The following is a 21,754-nucleotide window of genomic DNA, read 5'->3' as shown; positions in this document are numbered from 1 at the left end:
GCTGGAAAAGCCGAATACTTTTGAGTCAAGCATACGTTTCTGGTTCATTGAGTCCTTCCGAAAAGCAACTGATCCGAAGTGGTCTGAACATGATTATCCAGATGATAAATGTGTGACATTTGCTTCACTAGCCGACCAGGTAATGTAACCCCAACATCAACAATTCCAGTTGAAATGGAATTGTTTACGATAGAAAAATTACGCTAAGATTTGTGTTTTCTATGGGTTTTTTGATGACTTTAGAATTCGGCCACTTTGAGCACGCGATTTTCTAGCGAATAAACGATGAGTACAGTGAAGGCAAGGAACTTGCCCAAAACATAAATGTCACACAAATGGTTTTGAATGTGGTGGATCACTCAAGAAATTAACGACTTTTGGATAGGAAATTAACTGTCCATGGACAATTACTTGAGTCATTTTTTCACATGCTCAGACTGATAAGCTATCCCCCTGCTCTGTCGACCCAACTCGTTGCCCTTGGATGTGACAACCAATAAATTAGAACCGTCTTGACTCTAAATTTGCGGTCGAATACATTTGAGCCGGTAGTACCCGTGGCATGATGGTTAGTGCGTTGGACTGTCATGCAAGGGGTCTTGGGTTCAATCCCTGCCTGTGTCATCTTAATTTAAAAAAAAAAAAAATTTCGCGGGTACTGCCTCTTGCGAGGAATTGCCAAATCCTTCAAGAGTAATCCTTGTCATGAAAAAGTGCTTTCTCAAATTAGCCGTTCGGATTCGGCCTAAAATTGTTGGTCCCTTCCATTCCTGACAACAGTACTCGCACACAGGAATGGTTGGGAGTTGTAAGGCACTAGGCCCTGGTTCACAACGGACTGTTGCGCCACCTAATTTATTTTATTTATACATTTGAGCCGAGTACTTGATAGCCTTCGCTTGTCGATTATGTCAGTTCATCTGATTTAGCTTTCTTTATGAATTCTGTTTCCAACTTTCTTCTTCTGATTTTTCAGAAAACTTAAATACAAAAAATCTAATACATTTCGTGGCGCAATAGTTCGTTGAGAACTAGGCTCTAGTGACTTACAACTCTCAACAATTGGTGTGTGCGAGTACTGTTGTAAAGGATGTAGGGACGTACAGTTTTAAGTCGATTCCGGCAAATTTGGGAAAGCACTTTTTATGACAAGAATTACTCCTAAAAGGGTTGCCAATTTCTCACAAGAGGCAGTACCCGTGAAAAAAAACTTTAGATGGGACAAATAGGGCTTAAACCCAAGACCTCTGGAATGGCACCCCACCGCACTAACTATTATACGGGTACTACAGAAAACTTAAATACTTTTCTTTTCGTAATTTAAACTTAAACAACATTATTTTTGCGTTGCATTGACAATTTTTGTTTAATTAAAAAAAGTAAGTATACGCCAGAGTGTACACACACAACTTTTCTTTGCAGCTGGCATCTGTTGAATCTATTTGGGTTATTAAAATTGCACATTTTTGACATCTTTTCTATGGTCACTGTTATTGTGTCAAAGTTGACAAACTTATCCGAGTTGAAACTATTAAATATTTTATAAACCTAATTTGTTTGATGGTTATTTTTTCATCATATTCCAAGTGATAAGTTACTAGTTTCGTGTTAAGTCATTAACTATGAGTAGGTACATATGTACATGTCACTCCAATGGCAAATTCAAACAGCATACAAATCTGCAGCTTTGTACTTATAGCTTACAACATCCCCCTATTTTTTAATGATCCGGTACTTTAACTTAACTGGAATTGTTTGTTGTATCTACGTGACTATGCATTTTCTTTTACATTTTTCTTGTTTCTTTTTTCCTTCCTCATTTTGCCTTTTATACTGTTTGTTTGTTTGTTTGTTTTGTTATCTCCATTTCTATGAACCCACTTCCAGAGATTTATTTTTCTAAGTTTTTTGTTTTGATTCCAACCAAACCAAATGATAAATAATATCTTAGGTACATACATGGCGACATCTATTATTTCATTGCAAAACATTTCGCAAAGAAAAAAGAGAAAAACAAAATCGTAAACTAACTTACCCAACAACAAATTCAACATAACCAAAAACAACAACAACAACAACAGTTTTGCCTTGGCACCTTCTTTTTTTTTCTTTCGTTGTGTTTTATATTTTGTTTCGTTTCGGTTTGTTTCGTTCGATTGCTTATTTCCATCGTTATTAACCTTTTACTGCGCACAAGGTGAATTCGTGTTTTCACACTTTTTTATTTGTTGTAGTTTTTTCGTTATTGTTGTTGTTGTTATTTGTTTTTGTGCAATTTTCTTTTGGTCTCTGTTTGGTGTGCAATGGTGATGGCGATGGTGATGGTGTTTCCATAACCATACAACAACGAGACGAGATAAATATAAATGTAGGTATATTTCAACCTACATGATAATGTTTTCGCTTTCGCTTTTTTTGTATCTATTTTTAACTACTTTTTCTTAGTTGTTGTTGTTGGTGTTGCATATTCACCCGATTAAAATTTCCAATTGCTCGAGAAAGTCGTCGACAACGACGATGATGATGACGGGTACAATCAACAGGTTTGTTTTCTTGTAACATGGGGCGGGTAAAGTTTCATAGAGTTTTTGTTTATGTAAAAATTTTCTGAAAACACCTTTTTTATGACACAGATATTGTATCCTAGCAGCAGAAGTGAAATTCATTAAAAAAAATGCCTTCTTTTTTACGAGTATTTGGATGGCGGTCCAGTTTCATTCTTCATTCTTAAGCATGATTCTGGAATCGATACAGGAAGTTATTCCAATAACAGTATTTTCCAATAAAAGTCAGGTTGTCAAATTTCGAAAATGATGACAATTTACGGATTTAGGACAAGAAATAAAAACCAATGTCAATATGTTAAAGATAAGATAAAAGTTTACATATCGGCTGTTTTTGGAGGTTAAGAACTTCCGATAGGGATACTTGTCAAACTAGCTGCGAAATGAGAAATAATTAAAAAACAAAATTTTACTATTCAATGATTGTATATTTTTGTTTTTCAAATTTAAATCAATATTTACAGTTTCTAATGGGAAATAAAATAAAATAGTTTTTATAATAGTTTATTAAATATAGCACAACTAGTACAATTAGTTCAATATTGATTAAAACAAAACGACTTTTAAAAAATACATTCATTTTGTTTAGACTTACTAAAATATTGCTAGTATTTGTTAGCAAACCCCTTGTTTTTAATCACTTCAACACATCTTCGAGGCTAGACGCTAGAGTCATTTAAATTGCTTATGCTGTTTTTGATACTTTCCCAAACCAATTTAATGTGATCAAACAGATCGTTTTTATTTTTGTAATTAGTCCTTACAATTAGTCGAGTTAGAATTTCCCTATGAAATTGAGATCTTGGGACTGTCCTGGCCATTGTAACACGTCAATCCGGTTTTCTTTGCCGTATTAGTTGTTTGCTTGGGTCGTTTTCCTGCTGAAATATCCATTTCAGAGGCAACTGATCCTCAGCAAATGACAAGTTCATATTTTTATCCCAGTCCATGCCCTAAAAAACATTCCCACATCATTACGTTACTTCCTCCGTACTTCACAGTAGCTTTGATGTAACGTGGATTTAATGCCTGGTCTGCGAACCCGAAGGAAACAATCGGAACACTTGAAATTGAATTTGGTCTCGTCCGAAAAGAGTACGTTCCTACATTTTCTAACAGCCCATTGATGTATTCATGATCAAATTTTAATCTCGCCAGTTTATTTTTGGTGGAAATAAAAGGCGTTTTTACAACTTTGAAAGATTTTAGTCCACCATCGACAGCTAGTCTCCGAATTGTTCTCACGCTTTCTTTCAGGTCGAGTTGGGTTCTTTTTCTCTTGATGATATAAAAAAAGTCTTTTTTAATTGATTTTATTATAGCAGAATTCAAAATTATGTTTTCTAAATTGAGAAAAATCAGCGTAGGTTTCTTAAGGTCTCATTTAATCCCCAAAAAAATACTATTTGCTGAGAGACAATCAATTTGTTGAGATTAAAGTTTTCTTATCGAACATTATTAGAGAGTAAACTTGTAGTCTCGGTTTGTATAAATGTTTCAAATCTTACTGTACTAAGTTTTGCTTCGAAAAGTTAAATCTCTTGTCTATAAATAAACCTGAACCGAATTATTGACGAAATAAGTCCAAGTATGTTCAAAATAGCGGTCCAAAATGGGAACGATTATATTATTTAAAACAGTTGTCAGAATGTCACATTATATTGGACCTATGAAATTACACAGTGTCAAGTTGAGAATTACCTAAAAAAACAAAACATAAGATACCACTCGTCCCCAAAATGTCAAACTTTAAAAAAAAAAATCAACTCCCCAAATTTTTCGCTGTATTACTTAAAAACGTTGTATTTTCATAGTTTTTACTTTTTGATTTTAGAATTTCTAACTTTTTGAATGCATATATAAACGTTTTGGAAAGGTTCTTTTGACTAAATGTAATTTAATTTCAGCCTATTCTTGCGTCTTTTTAAGGCAATAGTTTTTGAATCAAACTAAATTGAATTGAAGAAAAACCCATACAAATGATAGCTTCAACATTTTCTGTTTGAGAAAATATTCGTAGCTTACACAATTTCTATCTGAGAAAAACTCCAAAATAACATCATTTATCCGTTTAAGCTATACTTAATTTTAAAGTTTTTTTGGAAAATGTTCGTATTTTTAAAAAGTTACAAATTCTGAAAAAAGTAAACATAAAAATAAACATCCTTAAAACGTAAAAGTAAATTCTGATAGATATTTTTATTTTCCAAGACGATGCAAGAAATGTCTCTACTTTTGATCTGGCTACAATCTATACAAAATTTATAAGTACACAAAAAGCTAAAGTACAACACCAATGAGTTGGTATCATACTAAAGTCTCTATTATAAAAGTGCTTTTTAAAATAATTATTAACAATAAAATCACTGATTTTCGGTCGTACTATAAGGTACCGAGATTCGTTCTTTAGCCGCACTACGCGAACGTTTAATGCTTTATCACATTTTTTCTTTCCCAATGTTTCCAATGTTCAAGAATTCCAAAAACAATGTATACGTACTTCTCACTGTTTCTCAGGCATATTTAAAGTATACAACATTCTTTGAGTGTGTACTAATTATATTTATAGAATAACTCTTCTCAATGTTTTTTTTTAATAGCCTTTAAAATTCCATGTAAATATGTTAACATAAAGCCTTGATTTACTTTCTGATAAAAATAAAAACCCAGTTTTATTTGCATACGCACAGCTGTCAACTTTCAAGTTCAATCAATTCTACAAACTTGAAATCAAATCTTACTTATAAATAATTTTATTACTTACAACAATTGAATACAGTTATAGTGACCAACAACCAAAATTTCAAAATATCTACCGGAAGAAGATATAAACAAATGTTCTTTTTTCATTCTTTTTGTCTAAAATGTTCACTCAATTTTCTTTTGTGCAATGTCTATTTATGACAATTTTATGATAAATTAAGCAACAGTTGGTTCTAAGGTGGAACAAATCGCCCCATAAGTACAACAAATACCCTCACCGGCTTCACTTAACAAACAAAACAACTTAAAAAAGTATACAAATTAAAAAACTAAACCAAACATAATTTTTGTGATATTATATAAAAAAATCACAATTAGGTCAAATCCAAGTAAAATACCCCGTTGGCAACAGCCAACAAAATTTTGTTGATTCCAACTACTTATGAACATTTGTACCTTTCTTTTTAACTTGGGAAATTCCATTTAAAGCCAATTGGTGGAAACATCAATAATGAAATGAGTGAAAGTATAAATTTAGTTTTTGTCTCGTCGATGTCTTCGTCGCTTTTGGTCTATTCTCATAATTTTTTGTATCGAAATACATTTTTATTTTTTTTTGATTATTATTTGACGTTTCCTTCTCATGGTATAAACATTTTTGTGGCTCATAACTTTCACATTTTTTTTTGTTGTTTCAAACTTTTTTAAATATTTTTTTTTAAGTTGCATTTAAAAGCAAATAACTTGACTGACGAAGAGAAAAATATAATTTGTTTAATTGTGTGAATGGATTTTCTGCTTGTTAAGTTTTTCTCATTTTTTTTTGTTAATATATTTTATTTTTGTTTTAAACTCAGTTTAGCTGATTTCGCTTTTTTTTGGTATAGATGTGTTATTTCTTTACAATTTAGTGGTTTGGTTTTTTTTTGTATAAAATAGGTCAAGCGTATGCATGCCGGTGGCGAATAAATAATAATGATCAAATCAGAATAAATGAGAGATCGTGGTTGGTGCTTTTTTATTCTTTTTTCTGATTTGAGGAATTTAAGTGAAAGGAAGGTATTCAAAAAGGGAAATTTCCAACAGAATAAAATTAAGAATGTTGAATTCTTTCAGATGAAGCAGTTGCTTCATGACATCATGATAAACTTTTTGAAGTATTACAAATTAAGACAAACAGAATTGAATGAATGTAGTGATGAAAAAATAATATTATAAAGGGTTTCCCAATAAGGGCTTGCCAACTTGACCAACCAGAGAATGTACGTCGCTCACTAGTTTCAAAAGGTGCATGAGCTTCAATTGTTGAGTCAGCTTGATCTTGTAAAGGTGTTACCCAAAATCCTTACGCATCCAAGATTCAAGATCCTTTGCTCTGCGCCATGTCCAATTCTTAAGGGTTCTTTCCCTGGGTAAAAAAAAAAAAACAATTGATTCAAATTCCCCCTTCTATAGGGAAAAATAAATTGATAAAATTGATTTATTTTTAATTTAAGACCAAATCTGCAGGCCTGGATTTTTCGACAATATTAATTACATTTTAAAAAATGTTTAGCTGGGAAATTGACAATTGTACCGCACTCGTTGACACGTACACGAGGTACACTGATACAATGAAAAAAACATTCCAATTACAATTTTTTAAGGAAATCTGAATTAACTCGTGGGAAACCTCATTAGGAACGTAACATTGAGCTTAATTAGAATTGCTGCATTCATATTTTAGTACAATTCAATACAAATATTCAATCATATTAACTTCGTAACTTAGTCTTAATTCGGCTCTACATTAACAATTGCTATAAAAAGTTTCATTTGGAATAGTCTTTTTTTGACAGCTGTCATTTTTTGGACATTCAAAACGTAAAAACTACGCTATTACTAAAAATATGTTACACTCTTTACACATTTAGCATGTCTTTAAGGCATTTAGCATGTTCAGACGGCATAAGCCACTTGACGGGAAAACAAGTTTCTAGTATCTGATTACCCAGCTGCCAAAAATAGCCTTCCAGCTATATCAACTTTATTTATGTCAAAATATCAGCTGTTCATAATTTTTTTTAAACAGATAGTTGAAATTCATTACTCTTTGATTTATATATTTTTTTTATAATTTCAATTAAAGTTTTGCATACAAAAATGTATTTTGAAATTGAAAGTTAATAAGTCATTTTAGTTTAAAATGTGTTGAAATTGTGCACAACTGAAGGTAAAAATTAGTGAAGTATGTGAGACCCAAATTTAAAATTATTGACACCTGAAAAAGTACCTATAAGTACTTGCCTCGGTCTAAATGTGTGTTTAAAAATGTGCAGTTGATTAAAAATGAAATCCTTCGTTTTGTCTGAACCAGTCTATTGATATTGTTAATTTACTTTAAAAATGGTAGTTAGTGGGTAGTGTTTTCACGATAAGTGTACTGGCTGTGTTAATTCTCAAAGATATGGTGACTATTGACCAACGAGATCTTGTGATTAAATTTTGTTTAACTTTTTTGATGTCAAGTAAAAGATAAGGTCCATGGCAATGCTTAAAACCGATTCAAAATCTTAAAGATGAACTTCGTCAAGTTATCGAACATATACAGCCCAAAATGTGGATATTTTGATTTAAACCCGTGGTCTTGCCGGTCAGATGATATCGGCTTCCATTGTTTATGTTATAACTTCCTCTTTACAATATAATATAGTTTCATTAATTTCTCTTAAGAAATAATTAGTTTTTTTTATAAATATTGAAAAACTACAAAACTATCGAAATTATAGAAACTTATGTACTCACATTTCTCAGAATAGAAAAACAAATTGTGAAGCTTGTAGTCAAATATCGTGATTTCAAATCACATTTTACTTTGACCTTCTGATGACTGATTTGATAAGATTTAAAATAAGATATGCATTAAACTTAATCTCAACATGGGTAAAAATAAATTACATATTTCGATGTCGATTATACGTAACTAAGAGAGATAACTCGGGAAAGCTCGCTCTAAAATGCTGGCAGTTCTTCTAAGTCTGTTTCTTATCAAGATTTCTCCACTGTCAATCCTGATGCCTTCCCCAACTTTTATGTATATATATTTTTATTTAAAAATACAAGAACAAAATAGTCTAATATAACGATTTAATTCTTAAATTTGCAGGTCCTAGAAGCAATACAACAAAGCCCGTTTCTTGTGGGAATGCATTATGCCTTTCAAACCGACTCGAAACTGTTTTTGATCTTAGGTAAATGATTAAGTCTTATTTATAAAATTTTCAAAGATAATAATATTTATTTGAATTTTTTCTTTAGACTATGTCAATGGTGGAGAATTATTTACCCATTTGTACAAATCAGAGCATTTCCCCGAAGATGATGTTCGCATTTACATTGCCGAAGTTATTCTAGCTTTGGAACATTTACACAAACTCGGAATCATCTATAGAGACATTAAACTAGAGAATATTCTTTTAGATGGTAATGGTCATATCGTTCTTGCTGATTTTGGCTTGTCGAAAATTTTCAAACCGGACTCGAATCAAAGAGCGCACAGTTTTTGTGGAACATTAGAATATATGGCACCTGGTAAATAAAATTATTGTTTTTTAGTTTTTTAAAAAGAATGATTTTTGAATTTTTGTATTTGTTTTTTGTTTTTTAGAAATAATTCGTCCTTGTCCAGCTGGTCATGATCTCGCTGTTGATTGGTGGTCTGTTGGTGTTCTAACTTATGAACTATTGACTGGTGCATCACCATTCACTGTTGTTGAACAGCGTAATACACAAAATGATATCTCACGAAGAATACAAAAAAGCGATCCACCACTGCCTTCAAGTTTGGGTGAAATTGTAAAAGATTTCATTCTAAAAATGCTCCATAAGGATCCAAAGAAAAGACTAGGTAGAGATACTTTTTTTATTCCATATTATCAATTGTCTTATTTTATTTTTATTCGATTCGATTTCCAGGGGGCAATAACAAAAGTGCTGACGAAATCAAAAGACATCCGTTCTTCAATGGAATCAACTGGCAGGATTTAAAGAGAAAACGAAGAAAAGCTCCGTTTAAACCGAGAATCACTTGCGAAGATGATACTGGGAATTTTAGTGAAGAATTTACAAAACTTCCTGTTGTTGATTCTCCAGCGCCAGTTCCTCCAAATACCAATAGACTGTTCAGAGGTTAGTTTTTAAGGTTTTAAGTTTTTTTAAAACCCATATTAAATGGTTTGTTGAATTTTTTGTAGGATATTCCTATGTAGCACCTCAGCACTTGCAAAAGAAGACATCCAATAGCAGACAACTTATCGAAGAAGAGTTCTGCAATCCGCCTTTAAAGGTAACATAAACATAAAAATCAATAAAATCAATTTATTTATATTTTTTTTTATTGTTTGCTTGTAGAATCCACCACCATTAACTGACTTCAAATTGGATCAATGTAGTTATTCAAGTGGAAGTTTTGGTACCTGTTACATTGCCTCGCATCCAAAGAACAAGAGAAACTATTCAGCTAAGGTTATACCATTGGCTAAATATCGACCAGCTGAAGTAGATGCGTTGATTGCGTGTAGAGGTCATTCGGGTATACTCGATTATATCAATACATATCGCTCAGGCTCAAACATAGTTCTTATAACTGAGTTTGTTAGCGGCTGTGAATTGTTTCATCATATTGATGAAGAAGATGGACTTTCGGAGATAAATGCATGTGATGTGTTTCAGCGAATTAGCGAAGCTGTGCGGCACATTCATTCAAAAAACTTTATTCACGGTGACCTTAAGCCAGAGAATGTTGTATATAGTGACCCACAAATGCGTTCAATAAAACTTATTGATTTTGGATCTGCAAGGTGAGTCAATATATCTTTTCTCAATAAAATTCTTTAATTCTATGTTTAAATTTCAGTTACAATAGCCGTGGACTTGTTTGGAAGGACACACCACGTTACACTCTGGATTATGCCCCACCGGAAGCACTACGCTCCTCAGAAATTGCAATATATTCAAAAGCATTCGACATTTGGTCGCTTGGAGCAACGCTCTACACAATGGTCATTGGTCATGCACCATTTCGTCATGGAAAAAATGACCGAACAACAAACGAGGCTGTGATCCGGGAACGAATACTCAACGGTGATATGTGGACGACGAAAAATCCTCGATGGCTGGCTACGTCGTTGGAGTTCCGAAACTTAGTGACATCGTGTATGCAAATAGAGAATTCGAAGCGGCTAACTGTTGGCGAAGTGCTCAAGCATCCATGGATGACGATGAAACACAGTACCAATGGTGTTCGAAGCGACAAAGCTAATAAGGAAGATGAAGAAGAAGTTGTATTGGTTGAAAATGACGACGATGATGAAGAAGAAGAAGATGAAGCGGATATGCCCGCTGAAGATGCAGCAAAAGATACCAAAAGGTGGAGCAAAACCTCATCGATATGTTCTGTGCATGGTTCGGAATCAAATCAAAGCCTGCAAAGGAGTAATGGATGCAACGAAAGCGAAGGTGATACGACAAGTGGCCTGGGGCGGAGTAAGAGCTCTGATCAGGAAAATACTTCCGCTGATCAACTTCATACTCCTCATCTGGAGGGTCTGGGAGGCTGTGATGTTTTAGTTAAGCAAGATGATCAATTAGACTACTCACCGACCAATAACAACGATGTTATCCTGCCAATGCATGAAAAAAGCACTAAACAATCATTTAAAAGTCCCAGCAAGCCTGCACGCAATTCGAAAACACAAAAAACAACTCCCCGCCGCCGCCGAACACGCCGTAATTGCACTAAACCATCAATTGTCAATGTGCTCAATCAAAGATTTGACGCATTCAAACGTGATGAATCGGATTCGGAAGAATTGAACGGCTTTGTAGCTGATGGCAAAGATAAGCTCTGTGAGATTTTAATTCGACGACGATACTGGAAAATGCTAAATGCATTGATCTACTCCAACCAATGCCAATTGAAGCATTTCAATATTGATAGAAAATACAAGGCATTAGAAGATGAGCCCACACAAGACGAAAATGATAATGACGATGAAAATAGCGGACAATTCCCTAAGCCACCACCACGAGTACCTAAAATCAAAAAAGAAGCTGCATCGAGAAAACCCTCAGCGATGATGACGCGCTCACAGCGGCAACGATTCGTCTTCGAATGATCAATATTAGCCGGAATGCTGATCATCATCCCGGATCGTTCGAAGGAACGAATATGTACAGCATGCTGCCACCAACACCAATACCAATCCAACCGCAACACTCTATCGTCTCCAAATAACGAACTAATGGTACTTAGAATTAATATATTGTTGTGGCGAACCAATAATAAACAAAATAATAATAATTATTATAAAATAATTAAAAGAATCAAAGGAATTCCGGAATCATTTCGAAGCTCATATTCGAATTTTAATCCGGATGTCCGAATTCTAGCCTTAAGTAGTTATATTTCATTATATTTTTCTCTTTTCAAGTGTTATGGTTTTTTTCTAAGTTGTTTTTTTCCGAAAAAGGATACAAATCTCCATTTAAATAATGTTGGGCCAATTTTTATTTTCATTTATAAAGAAATTTGTATACTTATTTTTAAAATTATATCAAAAATACAAATCCATTGTAAATACAAAAAAAGAAACAAAGGAAAAAAAAGAAACAAAAAAGTTTTAAACTAAAAAAATAATACAAAAACCTACTGTTAAATATAATTCTTTTCTTCATATATAATTTTTTTTAATTATTATTTATATAACCAATTTTTTTCTCTATTAAGTTAAATGAATCAAACATTTCAAAAGTATCTAGAGAATACTTTATATTACATTTTATGAAATATTAAACTTGAAACCATCTTAATTGTGTTGAAAATAATTATGTTTTCTTCTTTTTTTTTGTTTTTGTAATTTGTTGGTCTTTTCGTTATTTCTTGATGCAAAGTGTTTTTGGTTTTCTTTTTTTCTTTCTTGGAATAATATGAACTTTGTTGCATATTGATCTTATGGTTATGTTTTATGCCACAACTTTGAAAATTAAGTGATAAAAAGGTTAAAACATCTTCCAAAATTTAATGCGAATCTTAAAATTATTAATATTATAATTTTTCATATATGGAGTTCATGAAAAGTGTTTTTACTTGTCTCGGATTCCACGTCGACATTTTAGCTTCGACTAAGTTTAGGTTCTTCTTTTTTACTGTTCGTTGTAGGAAAATTTCCCGATGTTGCCCGTGATAAGGCCAAATGAATTTATTTGGGTTTGAAAATTGACTTGGTCAAGTAATAACAAAAACAAGGTATGTAGCTTTCCAATGATTTAGGTTTTTTATTCAGAAGTAATCGCTTTTGGGTGAGATAAGCTATCATAATTTAATCTTATTCTCTAATTTAATTTACTTTCCCAAAACTGTTGCAGATGTAATGAGTGATCGATGGCGACTAAAACCTCCTTTGGAATTTCCCCACTTTCGAAAATGTTTGGCTTGAATGAATCTTTTTATTGATATTTTGCATTCTAGGGAATCTTTGTAGGTTCTGAAGAAATAAATTCATTTCAAAAATTCGAGGGAAATTTTCGTTAAAGATATTCACAGGAATGGTTGAAACCCATAAATTACTATGCACTGGTTCTTCACGCGCGACTTTTACACCAAAGGTTATTGAACAATTATATTTTCATAAAAATGTGCGTGTTTCGTCTTACTTATTCTAAGAAGCATTTGTAGACTTTTCCGATTTAGTGAATTGCATTAACTGATCATAAAATTTAATGTAATTCGATAAAGTTTAAATGATTTTTAAGTCCAGGCAAGAAATTAATTCATATTCTATTGGGTTCGTTAAAATAATATTAATTAATAATATAATAATTCACATTCTTGATGTCCGTCCACACATTTTTAAAGATAATGTAAATTGTATCAAATTTGCATGATCTCAAAATGTCATTCAATTCAAATGTCGACTTAACCATGATGATATCAAGATACAACAAGGAGAGTAATTGTTTCATATGCTGTATTCCCCGAAATTGTATCAATGTCTACTAGAATAATTTTCACACGAACAAAAAAGGAAAACTTGCAATCAACACATTTTCTCGTTTCCAATTTTTATGCGCGAGAATTTTTCATTTTCACGAGCATTTTTACTTTAAGTCTACGAACAATTAATCTTGTTAGATTCTTAGTAAAATGAATAGATAATTCAATGATAATACCTTTTCTGATGGTATACATAATCTTGAATATAAAGTTTTGGATAGCATGACTAACGAGTAGGTAAGTAATAGAGAACTTTAACAATTACAAAAATTGAAATAGTCGAACATTTTGCATCAATACAAAACACTTTCTAATCTTCTAAGTCCTTTTTAACAATTAGAAAACAAAAAGTATAAAAAGATAGCAACTACTAATCAATGAATCTTATTTTTTTCTCTAATTTCAATTTCAAATATGCTTAAGTTAGAATTTTACTTCCCTCTTTATTAAATTGTTCTTAATTTAACTCCACAATATTTTAATGAAATAAAGGTAAAACACATTTAACATACTAAATGCCTCTTTTTTTGTTTAAATGAAAAGCAATACACATATTAAATACTTATTTTTTAATAATAAATTTCAACCATGAACGTTTTTTTAGTTAATAATAATATACTGTAGATATAATTATATTTATGTAAAGACGTGAATTATTCTAAACTTCTATATAATGTCATGATTTTTCTTATTGATTAATATTAGTTTTAAACAAAAATCATTGTGCTCATTAAAGAAATATTCTAATTTTAAATTTTATCTTCCATTAAAAACAAATTAATAAATGTAAATACTTAAATAAGCAATCTTTAAATTAAAAATAGACAACCTAAGTTAAATTGATTACCTACATACCTACAAAAAAATAACATATTTAAAATATATATATATATGAAATATCAAAATACACCCCACTCATTTATATATGCATATACAAATTTTTAAATAAATATAAAATAAAAAAGATAAACCAAAAACTATTTTTGTAGACAAATAAAAATGAATAGCCACAAAAAATACAAAAATAAAATGTTAAAAAAATAAAACAAATAGTTAAGATTATTTATAAGTTTAAATATAAACACATTTTTTTTTAATAAAATAGCTACAAAATAATTCATATTAGTTAAAATTCTTTTTTTGTACATGAAATAATGTTAAACAAAATAAAAAATATTGTAATAAATACAAAGATACTATTAGCTCCGGTTTCGTAAAAAGGGTATTTTCTTATAAAGATTTTGTTTTTTATTTTGTAACTTTGCGAATTAAAGTAAAGTAAACTATAAACCCATCGAATTATTATCAAAAGTTTTCCTGGATGTCTGTTTTTATTTTGTATCACAAGAATTGTGATCTTGTAATGTAGGGTCTTCTTCGTCTTATTAGTAGTTCTAGTGTCGTCTTCAATGGTTTTTGATTTTAAGGCTGTAAAAGGGGAATATAAGAATGTTTAACATTTTATTCAAGACTTTATTGAACCTGTATGGTTATCACAAAGATATTCTTTTTTAGGAGTGATTTTCCATTGATTAAATTCAAATGAAAATGGGAAGACTAGTACTTCAAAATCCATAGCGATTTATCTGCTAAAAGATATATCTGGAAAAGCTCATGGACTTCACAAGCTGATCTTCCTTCTTTAAATTGATAGATTTTGGGTTCATGGAACCCGACAGCCAAAAAATTACTATTTTTGAAACAACAAATTAATAAGATCAGGAAAAAATGGAATAGAATAGGACCGAATGTATGTATTAAATTACAAATAAAATCAACTAATTTGGTCCGAGTTAAGTCTGATTATAAAAAAAAAAACAATTTTAAAAACATAAAAGAGATCTAAACTGAAACATTAAAATAAAAGCCAATTTGTATAAATAATTATGTATGTTAGTTATTTTAAATATTTTGTACAATTTGTTTTAATAAGGCATATCCTTATGTACTCAAAGTATGTGTATTTTATGTAATATTGTAATATAGTTGCTTTTTATTTTAATTGAGTTAATAAAAAATAAATAAAAACTTGCAAAAAAATGTCACGTTAAACTTAAACAAAAAAAAAAACATATTGAACAGATGATGCCTTTAAGAAGTTGCCTTAAATTAAACAATTAAAAAAAGAACAACCAAAATGACACCATTAAATAAAAATCACCATGGAAAATAACAATTGTTTAAATAAAAAAATACCTACATTTTAAAATTGTTTTATGTTGATTTTATTTTAGAACTGCAATCATAAATTTCTAATATAAATGTGTAAATAAATTCCATTAGCTTATCAAAAACGATATAAAATTATCACAGTACACAACATATACATATAATATTAAATTAAAGGTTCATACAAAACAAAAAAAACACTAACAATACTAAAATCAGTAGATATCGTGTGTTAAGAAAACAAAAACAAAAAACAATCCGATATTGCTGAAACATAAATATCTTACCAATATAGATCGTATGTCTTTATTATGAAATTTGTTTAGGGACTAGAAAAATAAATGTTAAGATAATATATAAATATTTAATACATTTTTATTTTATATAATTAACAATAATGTTTAAGTGGAATATATATGCAAATACATACGAGTGTAATATGTAGTTTAGAACGACAAAGCGCAAATAAATGCGATGTACTTCGTCATGGCAATGTTACAAAATTAGTCATAAAAAAAAAACAAAAACATACATTTATATTTAATATTCAAAACATAAAACAAAAAATAGGCACTACATTATAAAAAAAACAATATCATACAGATGTAGCATACATCTTAAGCTATACAAAATTCTTTCGAAATCGAAAAACAAAGAAAAAGTAATGAAACAAATAAACAAAAAAATCTAACCTTAGACATAGAAAAAATTATAATAAAATTAATATTTAAAATATACAAAATATAATGTCTATTGTAGATTTATTATAAATACTAACTGAACCAAAAATAAAACAAAAATTAACAAAAAGAAAACAAAATCATCTATATATGTAGGTATAAAATATTTTCATTTATAACTATAAAGTTTTGAACTTCTCAATTTATTTAGTTCTAAGAATAAAAATTCGAAAACAACAACAAGAAAAACTTGCTATTTGGATATGTGGAATTGAAATATAATGCAATTGGCAAGTTTAAAAAAAAAATTATTAAAAAAACATTATATACATACACATACATATAAAAATGTTGTTTTATAAAATTAAGATTGAATTATTAAAAAATATAACTTATTAAAACAAAAAACGTAATACATATAAAAAACTATGTATATTGCGAAGTAATACATAAAACAGAAATTATTACATATTGAAAGAGTTGTTTTTTTACGAGATTCCTGGAGACTTGGTGTAATCCTCTTCATAATCCTTAGGTGTAGGCCAAATTACATTGTTGGGCAACATTAAGTTTTTTAGACTAAACCATACTGGTCTTTAAGGATTAGTTGCCTTGAATTCAAATCTTTCTTTACAATTTTTCTATGACATCAGGTTTTGAAGAAATTTATTTTTAAAATGTTATAAAGTAAATGTATAATGACTTTTACAAAATCTCATTAGTTAGGAATCTTAATTTGTCTGTATGAACTTTTGAGAACCTTGAATTTCAGGATTTTGAAAAATACGTTTTGGATTTAATTTTATTAGCTGATTTTGAATCCGAACTTTGAATTTAACCATTGCTTTATTTTTTTTTCAAAATATTTCAAAAACTTGAAAACGGGCTTGTCTTGTTTAGATGACAGACACGTTAGAAAAACAAAAATTACTTTCAAATCGTTTTGCCTCATTCTGTTAAAAACATTTTTAGCATAAATTGTTTAAAATATCATTAAAAACTTTGTGAAGCATGTGAAATCTAATAGCAACTTTCTAAATTTTTAGGAAATACCATATACATATATCTAAAATGATTATTTAAAATAGAGATTATCGATTTTGAAAACCATCAAGCATTTTATAAAAAACAAACTACTACATAAATATGTGTTATTTTTATGTGTTTTGCTGACTTGAGATTACGATGTGGGATTTGAATTAAAGCCATACAAATTCATAGGAAACTATTGCTTATTGTTAATACAAAGAAACTTAAGAACATAATTCTGGTTTGCCTACGAGGTTAATACCCCTATTACCATTGGCGAGTCGAATGAATAAACGTGTGATTGTGGGAAATATGTATTATCGTTGATTCGACTTAAATGTCATAAATTTTTCGAGGATTGATCTCACTCTATTGTCGTTATTGAATGTTCGTTGATTGTGTGTGAGAAAAGTTTTAAGCGAAATGTCGGAAAATAAAACAATTTCAGTTCACATGTATATTACCCCTGTTATGGATGAAAAATCGAACGTTCGAAGTGAGATGTTTTCATTAGCGAACTAACACATTCGACATACTACGGTTGGCGAACTTTACAATTCGAGTTCGAAATTCAGTGCTACCATCACAAAAAAAAAAATAACTGACAAAGAGGCTGGGAGGCGACCCACACTGATAACTTCCCATCCCGTCTGTTGATTTGTCTTGCTTAAAAGTTTGTCTTTATGTACTCGTATCAATTTTTACCAAATATGTGTACTCTTTTTGTAGATTTTATTTTTTATGTGAAAAAACGGACTGTTGGATTTTTATATAAAAATTACTGAATATCGAAAACAATATTTTCTGTGAAATAAAATAAGTTTCAAGCCAATATTTTTAAGTTTTGAAAAGCTATTTGAGTCGAAAGTAAATTTTTACGAAGTTTTAGTATTGTTTTTATTTTAGAGTTTTATTTTTTGTAAAAAAAACTGTCACTTCGATTATTTAAAAATTTTACCAACAGTATTTCTTATGAGATAAAATTACTTTAAAGCCAATACTTAAAATTTTTAAAGAGATATTTGGGTCGAAAACCAATTTTTACCAACTTTTATACATTTTTTTTAGGTTTTTATTTTTTGTAAAAAACTGTCAATTCGATTTTTTTCAAACTTTAACTGAATGTTGACAACAAGATTTTTTGAAAGATAAAAGTAAATAAAAGCCAATATCTCAAAGTTTTGAAAAGATATTTGAGTCGAAAATCAATTTTTACCAACTTTTATAAATTTTTTTTTAGGTTTTTATTTTTTGTAAAAAAAACTGTCAATTCGATTTTTCTCAAAATTTTTCAGAATGTTGAAAACAATATTTCTTATAAGATAAAATAAGATTGAAGCCTTAATTTCAAGTTTTTGAAAAGATATTTGAATCGATATTCAATTTTTACGAACTTTGAGTAATGTTTTTTTTAGATTTTTATTTTTTATAAAAAAACTGTCAATTAGATTTTTCTCAAAATTTTATCAGATGTTTAACATTATTCTTCGTTGCACAAAATTGTTTTAGAGATAAAATCATATTTCAGTCGTAAAATTTTGGAGGTAACAATTTTTTTTTTTTAGTTTTATTGATTAAAAAAAAACCGTTATATTGATTTTTTTCAAAAAATATACCTGTTTGGTATCATGTTACAATCTATTATATAAAATTTAATTCAAGTCTCTAGCGTTTTTGGTTCGTAAGATATTTGGGGTTAACCAAAATTTTCACCTTTTTTTTTCAAACTGCTATGGTAAAAAAACCACCCACGCAATTTTCTTGAGAGCCCTTTCTGCATCTTTCTGCCTTATTATCTGTATAACAAAATTTATTTGAAGTCGATATCTCTTCTGGTTCTTGAGCTATGGACAACGAAAAAAACGTCGCGAACGTACGGACGTACGGACGTACAAACGTACGTACACACGCACGCACAGACATCTTTCTAAAAATCTTTTATTTCGACTCTAGGGACCTTGAAACGTCGAGAAATGTCAAAATTTTCAATTTGACAAATCGGACCCATTACAGTAACTTCCTATGGGAAGTTAAAAAATAACTGACATAAATAAACGTCAACTCATGAAATTAAAAAAAAACTGTTATGCTCAATAATTGATAATTTTCATATTTAACAAAATTACAAAATGGAACAAAATGATAAGCAGCATAGATTTTACATTTTTGGAGAAAATGAAAATTACAAAAAAAAGTAAGATTGCTTCGACTGTGCAAGAATATTCGAGGCAACTCTAATGTTTTGGAACTCCTTAACCAACTGTAAGTAAAACAAATACTTTGTGCTGGAAGTTATTTTAGTTCTAATTAATTCCGTAAGTTTCAGATCATATTTTCGACTTAATAAGGAAGCGTTTGTTATCGTATGAAACAAGTTGGAAGGCCAATTTAAAAATGCAAGCACCTCTTCAATCCCTGCTATACTAAAATTAGCTTGTGCCCTTAGATAGGAAATGATTTTGACCTAGGTCTGTCACAATCCTCGATTTACTCAGTATTAAAAGAAGTTGTGTGTGCAATTGAAGATAAATTGTGTCCAACCTGGATCAGTATCAACATGTCATCCGATGACAAACAAAATGCACGAAACTATTTTTTCAACGACCAGGTTGCCAGGAGTAATTGGATGTGTTGACGGAAACCATATAGGAATCGTTGCTCCGATTGAGTTGCGTCATCGGTATCTTAACAGAAAAGGATATTACAGTTCAAACGCAATGATAGTAAGTGCAAGCGAACAAGCCTACTTATGCCCTTGACAAATAAATAAAAACAAACAAAAAATATTAAATACATTGAAAAATACCCATAGACCATTTGCAATATGGATTATGGAAAAACATTAATCTTTGCCTTTATCACCCAAAAAAACCTTTTGAATTTAGTGATTTCAATCGAAACGTTTGATTTTTAATTGCCTCGAGAACTGAAACATTTAAAGCAAATTTTATATTTCTATCAAGTCATTATAAAATGTTATGGCAATTACGCTGCATGCATCTCTCCTTAAAAAAACTTTTTAGCGCTAGTAATGTTGTCAGGGATGGAAATACAACATCTGTTCTAAGTTGTATTGAGATAACATTAGTTTAAAGGTTTACCTTTATTTCCTTAAAATAAAACATAATTTTATAAGAATCTTAGCACGCATATATCAAAAACTAGCCTATTGGAACGGCCCTGCAGGACATAGTATGTGCCACTGATAGATAATTCAATATCAAGAATTTACTCTTGCTACATTTCTAGACTTATTGAATCGAATCACGAAGAACTTTCTAACTTCGTCGAAGAGGTAACTTACTAACTTCGTGGAAGAGGTTTTTATTTAAGAATCGATAATTTCAATGCTTAGTGATAGAAGAATTTAAGATTCGTTAGGTACCACAATCTATTCCAAACATGAGAGTACTTACAGAAACACCCTAGGGCGGTGTTCTTTCTCCGTACTTATGGATTTAAGTTATGATTAAAATCCTCGTTAAGTTAAAAAGTTGTGGGGTGAAGAGGGTAGCTTATGCTCGTGATTTGGTTTTACTGGGGTCGGGGAAGTTCGTCGTAGTGATAAGCGAAATCACGGAGATGAAGAAAGAAATCAACTGGACCATGAGCAGTGGACTAGATGTTAATCAGAACAAAACTAAACTGACGTTCTTTACGACTAAAACTATAATACCTACCTTCACTCTACCCCGCCTGAATGTTCGAAGTAAGAAGGATTAGGATACATTGACTTTTATGCCTGTAGAAACACTTTTGTAAATGTTCTGCCATGGCAGACTAAACAACTTTTTTGTCCACTTTTTCGTCTTCAACAAAATCTTGAGTTAGCAGCCTATTGAACGTCTACCATAAAAATTTGTAATGGTGAAGAGAATTGAATTCCAGTTTCAGGTGGAAAACAACAAAAAAACTAAATTTTAAATTCAATTTCAAAAATCCCAACGGCAGAATACATCATCACATAAGTATGCAACTATTAATTGCATTGTCTAATTCTCTTACGTGGTTTGAGCTCCTGCTTAGGTCACGACTTTTCGAATTCGCCTCATTCGTTGAGTGGTTTTAATTTTCGATTTTTCGTTGAGTGGTTTTAACGGTGGCATAGGGTGCTGTCATATGCGTTTGGTTTCAATCAGATATTTGTTTATGAAAACCTTTGTATATAAAAACTATAGTACTAAGGGCGAACACATTCCGCATTTTTGGCGTTGGTGTCTTGAAGTGGATAGATTTAGCAAATTTAAGAAAGCAATTTTTCATGACAAGAACTACCCTTGGAGAATTTCTCAATTCCTCGCAAGAGGCAGTACCCGTAAAAAAAACTGTAGAATACATAGGGAGGGATCGAACCCATGATAGTCCAACGCACTAACCATCATGCTACAGGTAATGCGGAAAGTGGTTGCCATAAAAGCTTCTGCTCATGAGAGTACTATGGTTTTCATATACATACAAAGTCACCATATTTGTGCATAACATATTTAAACCATATATTTTTATTCACCTTTTTTCTATTCCCGAAACCATAAGTTCTTGATTGCGGCACAATTTACCTTCCTTCTTTGTATATGAAA

General features: G+C 30.5%; 1 protein-coding gene across 2 annotated transcripts in view; it reads left to right on the top strand.

Moving 5' to 3' along the window:
• Positions 1 to 13,105, top strand: part of LOC129944002 (ribosomal protein S6 kinase alpha-5) — a 67,885-nt gene extending 54,780 nt beyond the window's left edge. For both annotated transcript variants that reach the window (XM_056053117.1, XM_056053118.1), the window contains exons 5-11: positions 8,413 to 8,497; positions 8,565 to 8,837; positions 8,914 to 9,153; positions 9,222 to 9,434; positions 9,500 to 9,591; positions 9,657 to 10,105; positions 10,162 to 13,105. In XM_056053117.1, coding sequence (XP_055909092.1) covers positions 8,413 to 8,497; positions 8,565 to 8,837; positions 8,914 to 9,153; positions 9,222 to 9,434; positions 9,500 to 9,591; positions 9,657 to 10,105; positions 10,162 to 11,422 — 2,613 coding nt within the window. In that variant the 3' untranslated portion in view covers positions 11,423 to 13,105. The remainder of the gene's footprint in view (positions 1 to 8,412; positions 8,498 to 8,564; positions 8,838 to 8,913; positions 9,154 to 9,221; positions 9,435 to 9,499; positions 9,592 to 9,656; positions 10,106 to 10,161) is intronic.
• Positions 13,106 to 21,754: the final 8,649 nt, after the last annotated feature.

The sequence above is a fragment of the Eupeodes corollae genome, chromosome 2 (genome assembly GCF_945859685.1).
Source record: "Eupeodes corollae chromosome 2, idEupCoro1.1, whole genome shotgun sequence".
NCBI lineage: Eukaryota > Metazoa > Arthropoda > Insecta > Diptera > Syrphidae > Eupeodes > Eupeodes corollae.
Note: the sequence above shows the minus strand (reverse complement) of the source record. Positions and strands in the feature narration are given on the sequence as shown.